The following is a 16,059-nucleotide window of genomic DNA, read 5'->3' on the forward strand; positions in this document are numbered from 1 at the left end:
AACACTAAGAGATTATTTTTTCTTTCAAAAGCATCTAAACATAGCTCAGGTTCAGCCTAGCATGTCTGATACAGGACTCTAAAGCCTGATCTACACTAAAAAGTTAGGTCTACCCACCTTCATCACTCAAGGGTGTGAAAAATCCACATCACTGAACAGTGTAGTTAAATTGACCTGATTCATCCGTTGACCTAGCTACTGCCTCTTGAGGAGGTGGATTGCCTACACTGATGGGAGAACCCCTCCTGTCCGCATAAGTAGTGTCTACACTAAAGCGCTGGAGCTGTGCTGCTGTAGAATTTCAAATGTGGACACGCCCTAAATTTACGTTTGTTGAGATTTCTAGAATGTCTTTTAAGGCAAACTCCCTGCCAAATGTTGGGAAAACAAGAAATAAGACTGGACACAAAGTAATTTGTAGTGACCAGTACAAAGAACAGAGGGTAAGGATAAATTTGAGCATATTTTCTATTAGGTTTCCTGGCTGCTTACTGACTGAGTCATTTTGGTTTACAAGGCCCCACTTCCAGTGAGTAAGATTAACTCACTGAAGAGAAGGTTCTCTTTGCATAGTTGGGTTGGACCTAAATTTATTTACACCCAGGAAACTGGTAACTGACAGGAGAATCTCTGAAACCACAAAAGAATCAAAGGATTCCCTACAGGAGCTGGAGCTCTGAGATCCAAACTCAGCTCTGGATGAGCTATTTTGGCCAATATGCCAAAGGCCTTCCTCTTCACACCACAATGATATATCTAGGGCCATTTTGCTCAATTTCACAGTCATAGATTTTTAAAATAGTCAATGTCATGGTTTCAGATGTAAACATCTGACATTTCAGGATGTTTTTGCTTGGGATTTTAGAAAATTTACCATTGGGCAGAGCCCTAGTGTGAAATATTTCAGGCCTTAAGAATGAAAGTGCTGCAAGGTTGTAAAGGGACCGAAAACAGGATTTGAATGGAAATCCTTATGCAACTTTAATTATAGTGGTCACTCCCAATAAAATAAGTATTACTATAAAGAACAGCAAAATCCACAGATCTTTTTGGTTCTTGTTTGTTCTGCAACTTTCCATTACTCTCTCCCATAACCCAAATTAGGGAGAAAGATTATTTTTAAAAAATATTCAACTGCTCAAACTGATTAACCATCTTCAAATATTATTATCTTTGTTTATAGTATGTTTATCACTGTGGGATGTAACTTGGTTAGATTAGCTTCTTGGGAGCTGTAATTCCCACCCACCCCCTTGCTCCGATTTGAGATCTACATCTTACTGAGGGCTCAAAAACAAATATATTGCCGCTAACAGGTGTCTATAGAAACTGACAGTGACTAATCGTAATAAGATAACTGAAAAATAACTGTTTTGGTTGAACATTACCCCTCAGTTGAAAGTCTGTTTAACACTAGGGATATAGTATCTTTTGAAAATGACATTTTACAATATCTCTATGGGTTTATTAAAAGCTTACTAGCTTTCAAAATATTAATTCTCTTAAAATATTACTGGAAATCCATTATGGAGTTCATTCCCTGGGAGAAATGTCTCCAAGAACAATTTAAAATAATATTAAGACACAAAACTATTCAAATAGAGCAATACATTATCACAACCTACATAACGAGCTATACTGAAATGTTCCAGTTCTTCAAAAAGCATTATTAAGACAAGTATTTATTGGGCCTATATAAGGTCAAAAGGAGATTTTAAACGGATTACAGAACAGCATTATTGTCAGTTGATGTACAATGCATAAAATACAGAATCTAATCTCTAAATCATACTCAAACTCCCAGCATATAGGCCACATCTGGCCTATTTTATGTATTAATTTAACTCCCATGATAGATTAAGATTGTACACAATTTAAGATTTCTAGCCCTTCTAATTGTGAAGAAAATCTTCCAAATAAGAACTAGTAAATCCCTGTCTTCCCAAGTTTGTATACAGATAAAACAAAGACAAAGGGATTCAAGGGGGAAGTTGCCTCTGAAGCATAAAGACAATTGAACACCACTATTATTAACTACTGTTCTTTTTTCACAGAAACATTTAGCTAACATGCTTATTTTTTGTTCTTAGATTGATGGGAAGGAAAGCTACAACTCTCTATAAGCAAGAAAAACGCTGTACTGTAACAGTCCTTTCTGTTCCCGATTCACCCTCTGACTGAATCCTACTCATGTGATGTTTGCAAAGGGTAGAAAGGAAGAAAGAATGAACAGCTGTTCCTCTTCACTTCTCCTTTCATATTGGATTAGGAAGGTGGTTTTACTTGAAGTTTTCCCTCTAGCCATTAGCATTTTTGGTTGCAATTGCTAATCAGCAGCCATTAGGTGCTTCATCTTCCTTCCCCTCTGCCTTTCCGAGTTAGTGTAGCAGACAGTATGCAAAAAGAGAGAGCTGGGAGGAAGGTAAAGAGAAGGACAAGTTGATCCAAAGCCCAAGGATAGAGAGAAAAAGGCATCTGCTGATGCCACTAATACCTATCCCTTAGGCCTTTGCTGGGGAAGGTGTGATGGATTAGTGTATGTCTGTACATATCTATATCAAAACTCCACCTCAGAGTGAGGATCCCAGAAGTGTTAGCAAAGGGCTAATAACGCAGAGAAATCAAGAGTCATTAACCTGGATGGTCTCCCATTCAAATGGAAACATCCTAAAACAATAAGCTAGCTGCTACCCAGTGGAACTAGTTCTCCTAGGTGAGTATGTAACCAACCATCAGATCACCTGATGAGGAACTCAAAGCCAATGAGGAAAGTCACTTGAATGGGGGGACTGCAACCTTATAATGGGAAGGCTCTCACTAACTTTTGGGAGCGGGGAAGGAGGGAGGAGGAGAAGACAATAATGGTGGTGGCAAGGAGAGTCTTGGGACCCTGAAAGGACTGACCAAAGGACTCCTGGAGTAGTGAGGGCACTGGAAGGAGAGTTTTGCATAAAGGTTTTTGTTATTTTCTATAGAGGTATATCTCATGTGCTTTGTTTGTGAGTAAAGTACAACTGATTTAGCAATTCTGTTGCAAAGTTTGTGTGCCTCTTGCTTTCACTGTTCTCTATTCCCTGAAGAGGGGAACAGTAATCCAGTGGATCCACAACTTCAGTACAACTCTAGAAGCATGCAAGAGCTATGGGGGAGGCTTGGAAGAGCTGGTCCTAGATTCAGGGCCTAGCCAATAGGACTGTAGAATGCTCTCTCAGGAAGGAATACCAGAGAGAGGAAGTATGTCTTGAGAGTGCGCATAGAGGCCTAAAGACAACACCCAGACTCTCTCCATTCTCAGCCAGCCTAAGAGCACATGGGATCCAATGGTTGGATCCAGATAAAGGAGACTAGTGAGTGTCCACCAGACGGAGCTCATCCAGTAATCCAGAAAGATCCACTAGCTACAACCCCTAAGGAACATAACTTTTTGGATTCCACACTGAGGTAAAGATGAGGTATAACAGTTGGGAATAAAACTAAGAGGGGTAAAATAAGTGTTCAAGTTCCTTGGAGGTGTTTGGAGGAGTACAAAGTATCTGCTTCTATATAGGTCCACTGTTCCTCCCTGTGAACTGAAATAGCTGGTCTGGACACTGGGAACTGGATTTGCCTCTAAATATTCAACATCTGAATATTATTTATTCTTGTAAGTTGTGTAAAATTTTAATTTGGGTCTCTAGAAAACCACCAATCACAACAGTATCTAGATATCAGAGTGAGTTGGCACTTGACATGTGAAGTAATAAGTAAACAGCTGTTTTAGTTATAGTAGTTATCAACATTCAATTACCCACCTCTTTGAATAGTGCATGCCAATTTCATTTTTTGAGCTTTGCATGGCAAAAAAGCATTGTATTATTCTATTATTCAAGAAAAGCAAGTTTACCTCAGCTAAAGTAATAAGAAGAGGATCAAATGGAAGAGTTTCAGGAAGACATTCCCACTGTAATTTGTGTTTTACTGAGCCATGAACCAACCTATCAGGTAGAGCAAAAGTTAGTAAATGGGACAGAGAAATAAACAGCATATAACAGTAAATTTCTTTAACATGCTATTCATACCAAAAAGATCTGCAATTGTTTTACAAAAATCACTGTAAAGGTATATATACACACTTCTAATATGCACTGCCTTCCCAGTGAAATGCACAGCCCTATTTGGGTAGAATGCTATAGGTAACTCCCTTCTCTTCATGTGCCAGTATATCTATGCCTGTATTGGCATCTACTCAAACAGGCTATGTGGCCTATGTTGGATCAGAGATCAACCTTAGGTTCTCAAAGTGCTGCTGTTTTGTGCTCTGGAGCCAGGGCCTCTCTCAAGAGGTGGAGGAGCCATTCCCCATCGAGTGCACAGAGGAAAAGGTCACATAAGACCAACTAAGACCACTTCAGGTCCTGTGGAGATTCTTCTGCCTCCTACAGAAAGAGCATGCACTGGCATGCAGGATGGCACAGGTGCCTCTAACCACTCCCCGGGACTGCACAGGAAGAATAGAGACCCTGTACTGTCAACACCAGTTCTGGCCCCAGCCTATCTGTTGAGTCCGGCACCGATGAGGGTAATGCCAGCACGGACTGTTTCCACATTGGCAGCATATCAGTAAGCAAAGGACCACCTTTGCCTTTCCATTCCGACCTCTCCCTTGGTCCAAGACTTTACCTGGGCTACATCATTTATAGCCCCATTGGCTGGGCACACTGCTGAACCTTTGTGTTGGCACCACACCCCAATGTTTCCCTTCCACAGTCTGTGAAAGTGGGGTCAGTGCTGGGCTCGGGGCAAGGGACCTCCTCGGCACCACTGCATCCTGCGCCGCCCATTTTACCGTGGTGGTCTCACCACCTTCCACTTCTGCACCATCAGCTACTTCGGTACCAATGCTGACTTCGGGTTCAACATTGTTCCTGGCACTGGGCATAATAGAGGCATACTCGGTGCCGGTGGTACTGTTTCCACTGTTGGCACCAGTCTCTCCCTCATTTTGGGCAATGGATGAGTTGGACTAGTTGCTCACCTCCTCCGGGCTGGTTCCACCTTTATCCCCAGAAACCTGAGACTCCTAAGCATCAAGGTCAGGATCTTTTTCCTCCCGCTCTCCACTGCCTAGCTCACAGGGGGGCTGTTCATGAAGCACCAGGAGTACCAGGATTGGCACTTGTCTCACGGTTGGCCCTGCACCTGTTGGCCACCAATGCCCTATCCTTATGCCCTGTGGCCTCCATGGAATCCGTGGGATGCTCCTCGGTCGCAAGGGTTGTTCTAAGGTGAGATCACCGGGCAGGTCGGTGGCGGGGACCGCCAATCCACCACAGATTCAGGCACCAGTGAGCCTTCCCATTGTGGAGCCTCTGGAATCGTCCCATCTGGGTCCACAAGGGGAAGGATCTGGCCTTGGCTCTTCTTGGTTCCTCTTCTTTGTCCCTGGATGATTTGGCAGTACTTGGCTCTCTCTTTCCTTCAGTGCCTGAGGACTTCAAGACATACCAGGACCTTTTGCAGCTCGTGGTGGCTTCCTTGGGCATTCAGGCAGAGTTCCTAAAATATCCATAAGTTGTTCAATATCCTGCAGCCATCTGCCACAGGAGAGTGGCCCTCCCTATTAACGATGCACTCAGAGCCTGCAAAGGTTCTTTGGAGCACGCCAGCTTCAATACCTCCTACCACAAAGCATTTGGAGAAACACTACTTTTTCCCAGTGCAGGGAGCTACGGGCTTTTTCTCCCATCCAGCCCCAAATTCCCTGGTTGTAACTGTGGTGAACAACATAGCCCGGCTGGGCAGATTTAAGTCCACTCCTAAGGACAAGAACTCTAAAAGAATGGACTTTCCTGCAAATATGGATTGTGAACCAGCAGCCAATCTCCATTCAGCTGATTGGGTCGCAAACCGCAAGATTGCAAAATGACAAATATTTCACCAGTGAAGTACACCCCAACTCCATCGAAACAGATGCCCTGTCATACAGATGACTGCAAGGCCTGCCATAAATATTTCCACTCCTGGGGAAAGTGAGCCAAAACATAAAGAGAGAACAAACCAATATAATAGTGCCAACTCCCTACTAGCCTAGGAGACCATAGTTTTCCATTCTTATAGAACTGAAACTGGAACCATCATTAGAGCTACTGAGAAGACCAGATATTTTCCAGGCCTTTTCCCCATCAAGACCGACTGGCTTCAACTAACAGCCTGCCTATTGCAAGAGAAGCATTAGCAACCCTTGGTCTGTCCTCAAAATTATTAAGAGCTGGCTCTCATCTAGGAGAGTCTCTCCATTAAAGGCTCACTCCTCCATCTGGACCAATTTCAGCATCTAGTGCCCTAAGCACAGGGTAGACCCAAGAGATCCAGGGATTCCAGCTATTTTGGACTTCATCCAACAGGGCATGGATAGAGGTCTTTGACTCAATATCATAGCATGCCAAGTATCAGCCATTAATAGCATTCTATTCACAGGATCCTCAGGATCCATGACAGACAACTCCCAGGTATCCAGGTTTCTCAGAGCAGTCAGACTGGTTGGACTAGTTGTCAGACCAATGTTCTCAAAATGGGACTACCTCTGGTGATAAAAGCCATAACAATTCACCGATCTGAACTTTTGGTTTCAATAATCAGCATTCTAGCACTCTATCAAAACCTGTTTTCTGGTCGCTATTGCATCTGCTAGATAAGTCTCAGAGTTGGCAGCATTATCTGTGCAGGAACCTTACTGTGTGTTCCACAATGACAAAGGTGGTGCTGAGAACTCCAAAATCATTTCTCACCAAAGCAAACTCTCCTTTCCATGCTTCACAGGAGATTATTCTTCCCTCATTCTGTCCAAGGCCACAGCATCCTACTGAGAAGCTGTTGCACATCTTAGATGTCAGAACAGCAATGAAGTACATAGTTATTGGGTTGGCATTGAGGTTATTGTTACTAGTTTCTTTCTACAAGTTTTGGAATGACTTATTTGGAGGCAAGCAGGAAAAGAGGGCGTGGCCAGCATGAGCAGTGCTGCAACCTAAACTGCCTCTGGAAACTGCAAAGTGGAAGAGAGCAGCCCAAACGTAACAGAGTTGTGGAAGATGCTGCTAGCAGTAAAGAAACTGATCATGTAAGAAATGTTCCATTCCCTGCACCTTTACTGGCAATTGCCTACTCACTAAAATGACACCAAATTCTGTTCTGCCACTATGAGGAAGAAAACATCACTGTATGAAGAAATCAACTGCTTTCACAAAGTAGACTCAAATTAATTCTGTAAGTACTTCACCATTTTTGGAGTGGTGCAGCCTCTACACCTATGTATGATAATAAATAACTAAACAAATGTTGAGTGATTGCTTCCTTTTATCAGAGGGGTAGCCGTGTTTGTTTTTGTGGATACAGACTATGAGGAATCCGGTGGCACCTTAAAGACTAACAGATTTATTTGGGCATCTGAAGGAGTGGGGTTTTCACTCACGAAAGCTTATGCCCAAATAAATCTGTTAGTCTTTAAGGTGCCACCGGACTCCTTGTTTTTGCTTTCTCTTGAGAAGAATTAAATATCAGAGGCACCTTCAGAGATCAGTAAAATCAAGTAGCCAGAGAACATACAAGTCAGTGTATAATTTTCATCCTACACTAACAGTAATGAAGAAATGAGTCTTGATCTATTTAACTGCACCTAAGACTACTGTCTGAATAGATTCAGTTCAATTGTTTTTAAAAATTCATTACCTGCAAGGTATACCACCTTTAGAGTAAATGGCAGAAAACGCAGAAGGAGCTTTTGAATGATCCCCAAACTGGGTGGACAAAAAAGTAAAATACATTATTTACTCACTATCATAATATTTCAGTTATAACCATTATAAATGTACTTTAGTATTGCAGTTTAGAGAGAAATGTGACAAACCATCTTGTGATCAGAAAACAATCGTAAAGGATACTGCAGAGACTGGATGGAAAAAGAATTCTAACATTTAATTAAATAATAAAGTAACCTCACAGCAGTATGTTACTACTGTTTTGTTAAGAAAAATTAATAAATATGATCTTTTCATTTCCCATCCCATTTTTCTACTTTCTCATGCAAGTAGTCCCACTAAAGTCAATGATGGCCCCATGGGGGGAGGGGTCTCTCACATAAGTGGGGAGGGAGCATGGCTCCTGGGCTCTCCATGCTCCCCCAGATGGCACACAGACATCACAAAGCCTGACTTGACTGAAGAGAGGATATGAGTTGGACAGGTGGGGAGGAGAGGAGGAGGAGGATATTGGGACAAAGAGACTGGGAGCCAGTGGGGGTGGGAAGACGGACTGGATGAGGAGCCAGGGAGGAGACTGGGACTTGCTGGGCAAGGAGACTTGGAGCCATTGAGGAGGGGTTGCTGTGCAACCATAATTTGGCCTCCTTGTGCATATATGCTATGATACAATTTTTCCCCACATGACCCCTGCCTCATTCAGTGCATATGACGGACCTGCAGTGGAGATGAAGCAGTGTTGTGCAATGAAGGAGGCTGGAGATAGGACCCCTGCCTAATTTTTTCAGAAATGTAGTGAAGGATACAGAAGATTGGAAGAAGATAAAAGACTGTCTCATAATTAAGGCAGTTGAATGCTACCATGGAGAACTGGATTCTATCCCTGCCTCTTCCTGAGAGTTCTTATATGAGGATGCTAACTGATCACTTAAGCCAAAACTTTTCCTAGATGTTCACTGACAGTGTGTTCACTGATTGTGTGTGCACAACCTGACACCCTGGAATGCTATACACTCACAGCTGGAACTAAAGTCAATGGGAGTTGTGTTTTGATCATATAGAGCAGTGGTTCTCCCTGGGGGTACTCAGAGATCTTCCATGGGGTACATCAACTCATCTAGATATTTGCCTGGTTTTACAACAGGCTACATAAAAAGCACTAGTGAAGTCAGTACAAACTAAAATTTCAAACAGACAATGACTTGTTTATATTGCTCTATATACTATACACGGAAATTAAGTACAATATTTATATTCCAATTGATTTATTTTATAATTATATGGTAAAAATGAGAAAGTAAGCAATTTTTCAGTAATAATGTGGTGTGACACTTTTGTATTTTATGTCTGATTTTGTAAGCAAGTAGTATTTAAGTAGGGTGAAATTTGGGGGTACGCAAGACAAATCAGACTCCAGATAGGGGTACAGTAGTCTGGAAAGGTTGAGAACCACTGATATAGAGTGCTATATAAATTAAGTACTCTGAAAAATCCAACCCTAGGTGTCTCAGATTGGGCATCCAAAATTAGTAGATACTTTTTACTTTAATTTCTTTGTGCCTCAATTCACCACCTCCAAAATGGGGATAATACCACCTCACTTCACAGGGTGTTGTGAAAATAAATTATTGTTTGTGAATCTCTTAGATACTATAGTGATGAGCACCACATAAAAGTATCTGAGAAAGTTAATAATTTTTACTTCAGAGCAGGGTTTTGAATAGTGAGGAACAGAGAAAGTTTAGTGTCACATGTTTAACAACAAGACTAAAAAATAATATCAAATACCTGCTCACTCAATGACCTTGTGAATTCTGTGCACTGAATGAACCAGGAGTCTTGTGGAAAAAAATAGTATGCGATCATGTAATTAAAGATTGTATCATAAAGCACACACATGAGGAGTCTGATTAAGATTGCAATCTGCCATTTCCTACCTCTTGAGTGATTGATTTTGTAATGTTAACTAAATTTTAACATAATTTTGTGTTTAATTTCACTGTATGTTGGCTTGGATAACAGTGACTTGATGAAACCATGATATTTTTCACAAAAAGAGATGCTATTTTAATAAAACTGTTCCTTCTGGACAGAAGCTTTCAATTTTTAGTACTGGCAAGTTGGCACCTTTCATAAGCATTACGAAGCATTGTAGTCTCTCACTGGCTTTCCATTCAGCCTATGGTGGTACCTAGTTTAAGCTGGTAAGCTAACTCACCAGCGCATGCACCACAGAACAGTCTCCAGCCATAAGATTTCAATCCCTTTTTCCTCAGGGTTTCGGCTTTATTGCTTCAAAACAACACAAGTTCAGTATATTGAATACTTCCCTCTCCACTAACCCAGAGTCTTCTGCAGGGGCCTAACTACTCCATGACCAAGTCACAGCAAGCCTCTCTGCTCCCATCTAATTCATAGGCTGCTCCTTGCAGGATTACACTCTACAGGACTATTACCTGGAAATTTCACATGAACTGGGCTCTCTCCCTTGAGCCAGGGACTCCTGCTCCTTCCTACTCCTGTCAACTGTCACCAGCAACTGACCTATTTGCTGGCTTTTATGAGTACTAGATCTTCCAGCTATCACCTGATGTCTGCCTCAGCTGGGAGACAGCTGATCAGTCACAGGTGAGGCTAGATCCATCTCCTCTTAAAAGGAGTGACAACTACCTTGTATTGAAAACCCTTTAGCCTTTTGCGTGTGTGCGCGTGCGCACGTGTGTTTCTTATTTTTTAAAAGGAAAAAACATAAGAGAAAACGGAAGTATTTCTAAATAGAAATACCAATCCTAGAAATGGAGAGGTTGCTGTCAAATACCTTGTGAAAAGGATAAGGAATTAGATACTGTTTACCTCAGGCATTAGGGCTGGCAGATCTTGGAGAGTGAATGATTAATAACAAACGTTAAGAATCTAAACTCACAAATCAGATGAAGTGTCTCCAAGCATAGAAAACATATTCCTATTATGGAAAAAAGTGCTTTCTACAGCAATTCTCAAGTAAGGAAGAAGATAGTCTTGAAAATGATGCTGATACTCACAATAGCTTTGCCCACTCTTTCTAGATCATGTTACCTCAGAACAGTCAGGGCTGAAGGTTTTAACAGAAACAATCATAGGTATCCTATCCACTTATTCTGTCAGTCTAATGCTGACATTCAGTGAAGACAAGAATCTTAAGTATATTGGCACTACATTTTTTTTGCCTTAAAACAAAAAAGTAATCTCTAATCTAACTTCAAGAAAAATAGAACTTCCCCAAAGTATTTCCTAGAGCATATTTTTCAGAAAAAAAATCCAATCTTGATTTTAAAAATGCCAGTGATGGAGAATTCACCATGAATCTTGGCAAATTGTTCAATGGTTAATCAATCTAACTATTAATGTCCACTTATTTCCAGTCTGTATTTGTCTAGCTTCAACTTTCAGATATTGAACTGTGTTATACCTTTCTCTGCTAGACTGAAGAGCCCATTATTAAATATTTGTTCCCCATGAAGGTACTTATAGACTGTGATCAAGTCACCTCTTAACCTTCTCTTGATTAAGCTGAACAAATTGAGCTCCTTTAGTCTATCAGTGTAAAACATGTTTTCTAAGCCATTAATCATTATTATGGCTCTTCCTGCACCCTCTTCAATTTGTCCATGATTCAGTAAGAAGGTTGATAAAGTATTCCTGCAGTGGTCACATCAATACCTAATACAGAGCCAAAATAACCTCTCTACTCCTACTTGAGATTCCTATTTGTATGCATCCAAAGATTGCATACTTTGGCCACAGCTATGGGAGTTCATGTTCAGTTGATTATCCACCATGACCCCCAAAGCTTTCTTGGAGTCACTGATTCCCAGGATAGAGTCCCATATCCTGCAAGTATGGCCTATGTTCTTTGTGTCTAGATGTACACGTTTATATTTAGATGTATTAAAATTCAGTTACTTCAGCTACACCTCTACCTCGATATAACGCTGTCCTCGGGAGCCAAAAAATCTTACCGCGTTATAGGTGAAACCGCATTATATCGAACTTGCTTTGATCCACCAGAGTGCGCAGCCCCCCCCGAAGCACTGCTTTACCGCGTTACATCTGAATTTGTGTTATATCGGGTCGCATTATATCGAGTAGAGGTGTATTTGTATGTTCAAAATTGGCAACCTCTTTCTTCAGGAATAATAACCGGAAAGAATGCAGTGTCAAAATTGATAATTATGTCCAGCAAGTTTTGACAATCACATTTAGTAGATATTTGCAATAGGTCAGCACCAAACTAGAAATCAATGTTGGTAGTGATGTTCAAAATCAATACCTCAGTAAAAAATAGTGGAATTTCTAACACATCTTGGTGCTATTGTTTAAGTTTTTCAGGCTGGGTGAACAAGACATAACCTTCATATCATAAACAGATCCACTGTTGTTTCTGCAATTGGAAGGGCTTGCAACTTATTTTTGAAAAAGTTTACATTCTGGAAAATATAGGACAATATAAAAGAAGAACTAAACCCTAGAAAACCATAGATCTTCTGTGATAAAAGATTTCTGCTGTCCCAATTGAATGCCATATTTTTTGTGACTCTCTCACTCTCTGTTTGGCCCTACTCATTTATGTTGGTACAGAAGGTTGGCTGTTTCCAGGAAAAAGTGATTTGTTTAGAAATACCATCTCTACATACCGGATCAATAGTTTTGGGGTTAAGTTTATCACTAGGCCTTGGTTGTGGCTTAACCGCAAGATCTGGAGAACTAGATGAAGGAGACGAAGATGTCTTGCTTTTCTGTACTGCAGTCTTTGGTTTTATTTGGAAACCTGATGACATTCTTTTATCATAAATTCCTAGAATGAAAAAAGGAATCAAACCTAAAAACAGAGTTCTCATTCCCACTTGACATCAAATTAAGAACTTTAATCCTGATTTTTGTTGTGCCCAAATCTCACATTCTTGGGTGTGCAAGGAATGCAGGAAATATGAACCAATGCATATAAATCATGTATTGCTGAACACCCAAAACAGTATAGGGTACATATCAATCACTCCATTTTTCAAACACACACCTCCACATCTCTTTGTTTCCTGCATTGTTGTCCTTTACCACTCTGCTAGAGTGACACCTGCAGCAAAGTGAAATTGAGTTTAGTCAGTTTCACTCTGCTGCGAGTGCCCACTTAAAGCACAAAGCTGTTCTCTGGAGGGAGGAAGGGAGGGCGGATACAAATACAACAGAAGAGGAAGCAAAAACATTGGAAAGGATGGGAAAGATGGGGAAAAAAGTGAATTTAAGTGCAAGGAGTGATTAAAAAATATTCTGAAATAGAGCAAAATCAGAGGACAATAAATAGGGAGAAAGATAGAAATGAAGAAGAGCAGATAGACAAAATGGGAAAAGAACAGAAAATGAAGACAAGATTTCAAAAAAGATTTCAAAAATTAGCTTTCTGAATACAGAACACTTTAAAAACTAACAATTAGAAAACATGTACATATTATTAAATTATTACATAAACAAAATATTCAAAGTTTCAAAAAAATAGTTATAATGCAGAAAACACTACTCTAGTATATTTTTAACAGAGGAAATTGTATTTGTAATTTAACATATCAAATCTTCAGTATGAAACTTTAATGAAGAACCCAGATTACTACTGAGGAAAGATATACAGTCTCAGATATCACCTCATACTTAAAGAAAGATACAAGAATAAAGATTTTCAGAGTTACAAGTTCTTCAGAGATACAGGTTTTTTTTTTTTTTTTTACACAAAAATATTTAAAGGTGATTTAGTGACTTATACAATTATTTAATTCAAAATGAATTTCTATTAATTGTGTTGGTCCTGCTCAGATAGTCCAAGTTCCCTTGCTCATAGTGTACATTGTTAAACGACTCAATCATTGAGTCACTGTCTACTGAGAAAACATTTACCAAAATCAATTCTAGTCTTGATTTACACCTTGGATTCTCCTTCATGTTTTTTCTTTTTTTTCCCCTCAGAATTCTGGCATTCTATGACTAAGGCTCCGTGTTTGTCACAGAAGTCACGGAAGTTACGGATTCCATGACTTTCGGTGACTTCTGCAGCAGCCCCATGCAGCTGGCCTGGGAACCACCTAAGCAGCTCAGGCAGCCCCTGGGCCAGTTGACTGTTTGGGCAGTCAACCCCTCCTCCTCTTCCCTCCCCCCCCCCACTCCAGCAGCAAGAGTTTGGGTGTGGGAGGCTCAGGGCTTGGGGTGTAGGCCAGTGCTTCCCTGGAGGTGGGGCTCCCTTCTCTCAGCTCCCCTAGCTCCAGATGCTGCCTCTGCTGGCAGCCTGGCACCGCCCCCGCAGCTCCCAGCCAATGGGAGCTGCAGAACCAGGGCTTGGGGCGGAGCAGAGGCAGCACATGGAACTAGGGAGCTAGGGCCACTGCTTCCCAGGAGCTGGGTAGGGAGCCTGCCCCGGCCCCACCAACACCGCCCCCCTCTCTCCCCAGCACCTGTGCCCCCCTCCACAGCACCCGCGGCGCCCCCCCCCAGGCCACGACTCGCCCCCCGAGCACCCACGCCCTCCTCCCCAGCACCCCTGAGCCACACCCCCTCCCCAGCCCCCACGGGGGCCCCCTCGAGTATCTTCCCCCCCACCCAGTTTTAGTTAAGGGTATTTTTAGTAAAAGTCATGGACAGGTTACAGGCCTGTTAATTTTTGTTTACTGCCCGTGACCTGTCCATGACTTTTAAAAAATATGAATGCATCCACTGTATTAAAGCTGGCAATGATTCCACAGATAAAAGTGACATTACCATGTAACAAAATTATTTGATTTTGTACATACAGTAGATCTTCAGAGTTACAAAAAATCAGAGTTATGAATTGACCAGTCAACCACACACCTCATTTGGAACCGAAGTACACAATCAGGCAGCAGAGACATCCCTCGCCGCCCCCCCCCCCCAAAGTAAATACTATACAGTACTGTGTTAAACGTAAACTACTAAAATAATAAAGGGAAAGTTTAAAAAAATATTTGGCAAGGTATGGAAACTGTTTCTGTGCATGTTTCATTTAACTTATGACGGTTAAAAGCAGCATTTTTTTTTCTGCATAGTAAAGTTCCAAAGCTGTATTAAGTCAATATTCAGTTGTAAACTTCTGAAAGAATAACCATAATGTTTTGTTCCGTTACGAACATTTCAGAGTTATGAACAATCTCCATTCCAGAGGTGTTCGTATCTCTGAGATTCTACTGTAACTTGCTAGTGCAAATTTATTACCACCAAACTTCTTATTACCACATCATACTTAACGTATTTCTCCAAATGCCAGAATAATTGGTCTCTGAATGGTTTCCATATTATAAAAGCTCCAAATAGTAAAACAACAAACTTTAAGATTAACATTATACTATGTCAGGCAAACAATTCAATATTGCTCTTGGTGCCAAACTTCAAAATCTACATTCAGCCATAATGATGGTCTTCTTGCTAAAAAGTAACATTAGCAATAAAACAAGAAACCATATTTAATATGAGAAATGTGGAATTTATTTTCCTCAAAGCATAGCATTCAGGAAGTTCACATAATTAGAAGCATGTTCCACTAGGTAGCAAGCATAGTGAAAATACAGTATTTGCAATCTATTTTAATATAGTGCACCGATCATTTAGTTTGATATTGTTAATTAGTTTAACATTTGAACATGTGCTTGCAGATTGTTGGAAGAGCACATTTTAGAAGAAAAATATTATAATGTAATAACTAGCATGGTCATCCATAGTAAGACACTCTAAATCACTTTCTCTTCTGAGAATTAATTAAGCCACATGATAAAGATTTCAGCAGAGAAGAAAGTAGGCAACAACAAATTCTAATATTCCAGATGTAGTGACCTTACCAGCAAAGAAGAATAAGATTTAAAATAAAATATGTGGCTATGAAAATTTCAGCACCTGGGGACAAATCAAGGTTGGAGTTACGGAACATAGTAACAGAGTTAGAATTACAAGAAGGGGAGGAGGAAAAAAGTACTTTACCCAAGAAGACTTCAGTCTTTCTACCACTCAATTTGAAGTTATCAAGCAGCCAGGAGTTGATTGCACAATAGAAATGTATAAATAACGCACATTTAGGAAAGATCAGAGAGCAGAGGTACAGTGAGATGCATAGAAGTGATGTCTAAGATTAAACTAGAAATAAAAGCATCCCAATGGTAGATAACAGGCCTAAGTTAAAAATCCTTAAACAGAAATAAAACAAGCAAGCATGAGGAAAAGTTTCAAAGCAGAAGAGGAGAGTTAAGGTATGTCTATACTTACCTCCAGCGGAGGTCGATTTATCTACACATGTCAC

At 40.7% G+C, this 16,059-nt stretch overlaps 1 protein-coding gene across 1 annotated transcript in view; it reads right to left on the reverse strand.

Annotated features, from left to right (window-relative positions):
- The window catches only part of PACRGL (parkin coregulated like), a 43,583-nt gene that overhangs the window by 25,633 nt on the left and 1,891 nt on the right, over window positions 1-16,059 (reverse strand). Inside the window, exons 2-4 of the mRNA XM_024217129.2 lie at window positions 12,410-12,570; window positions 7,708-7,775; window positions 3,884-3,974 (exon numbers count right to left, since the gene is read on the reverse strand). Of these exons, the coding sequence (XP_024072897.1) occupies window positions 3,884-3,974; window positions 7,708-7,775; window positions 12,410-12,553 (303 nt within the window). The 5' untranslated portion in view covers window positions 12,554-12,570. The remainder of the gene's footprint in view (window positions 1-3,883; window positions 3,975-7,707; window positions 7,776-12,409; window positions 12,571-16,059) is intronic.

Source organism: Terrapene carolina, unplaced genomic scaffold (assembly GCF_002925995.2).
Source record: "Terrapene carolina triunguis isolate 2854851 unplaced genomic scaffold, T_m_triunguis-2.0 Scaffold66, whole genome shotgun sequence".
NCBI lineage: Eukaryota > Metazoa > Chordata > Testudines > Emydidae > Terrapene > Terrapene triunguis.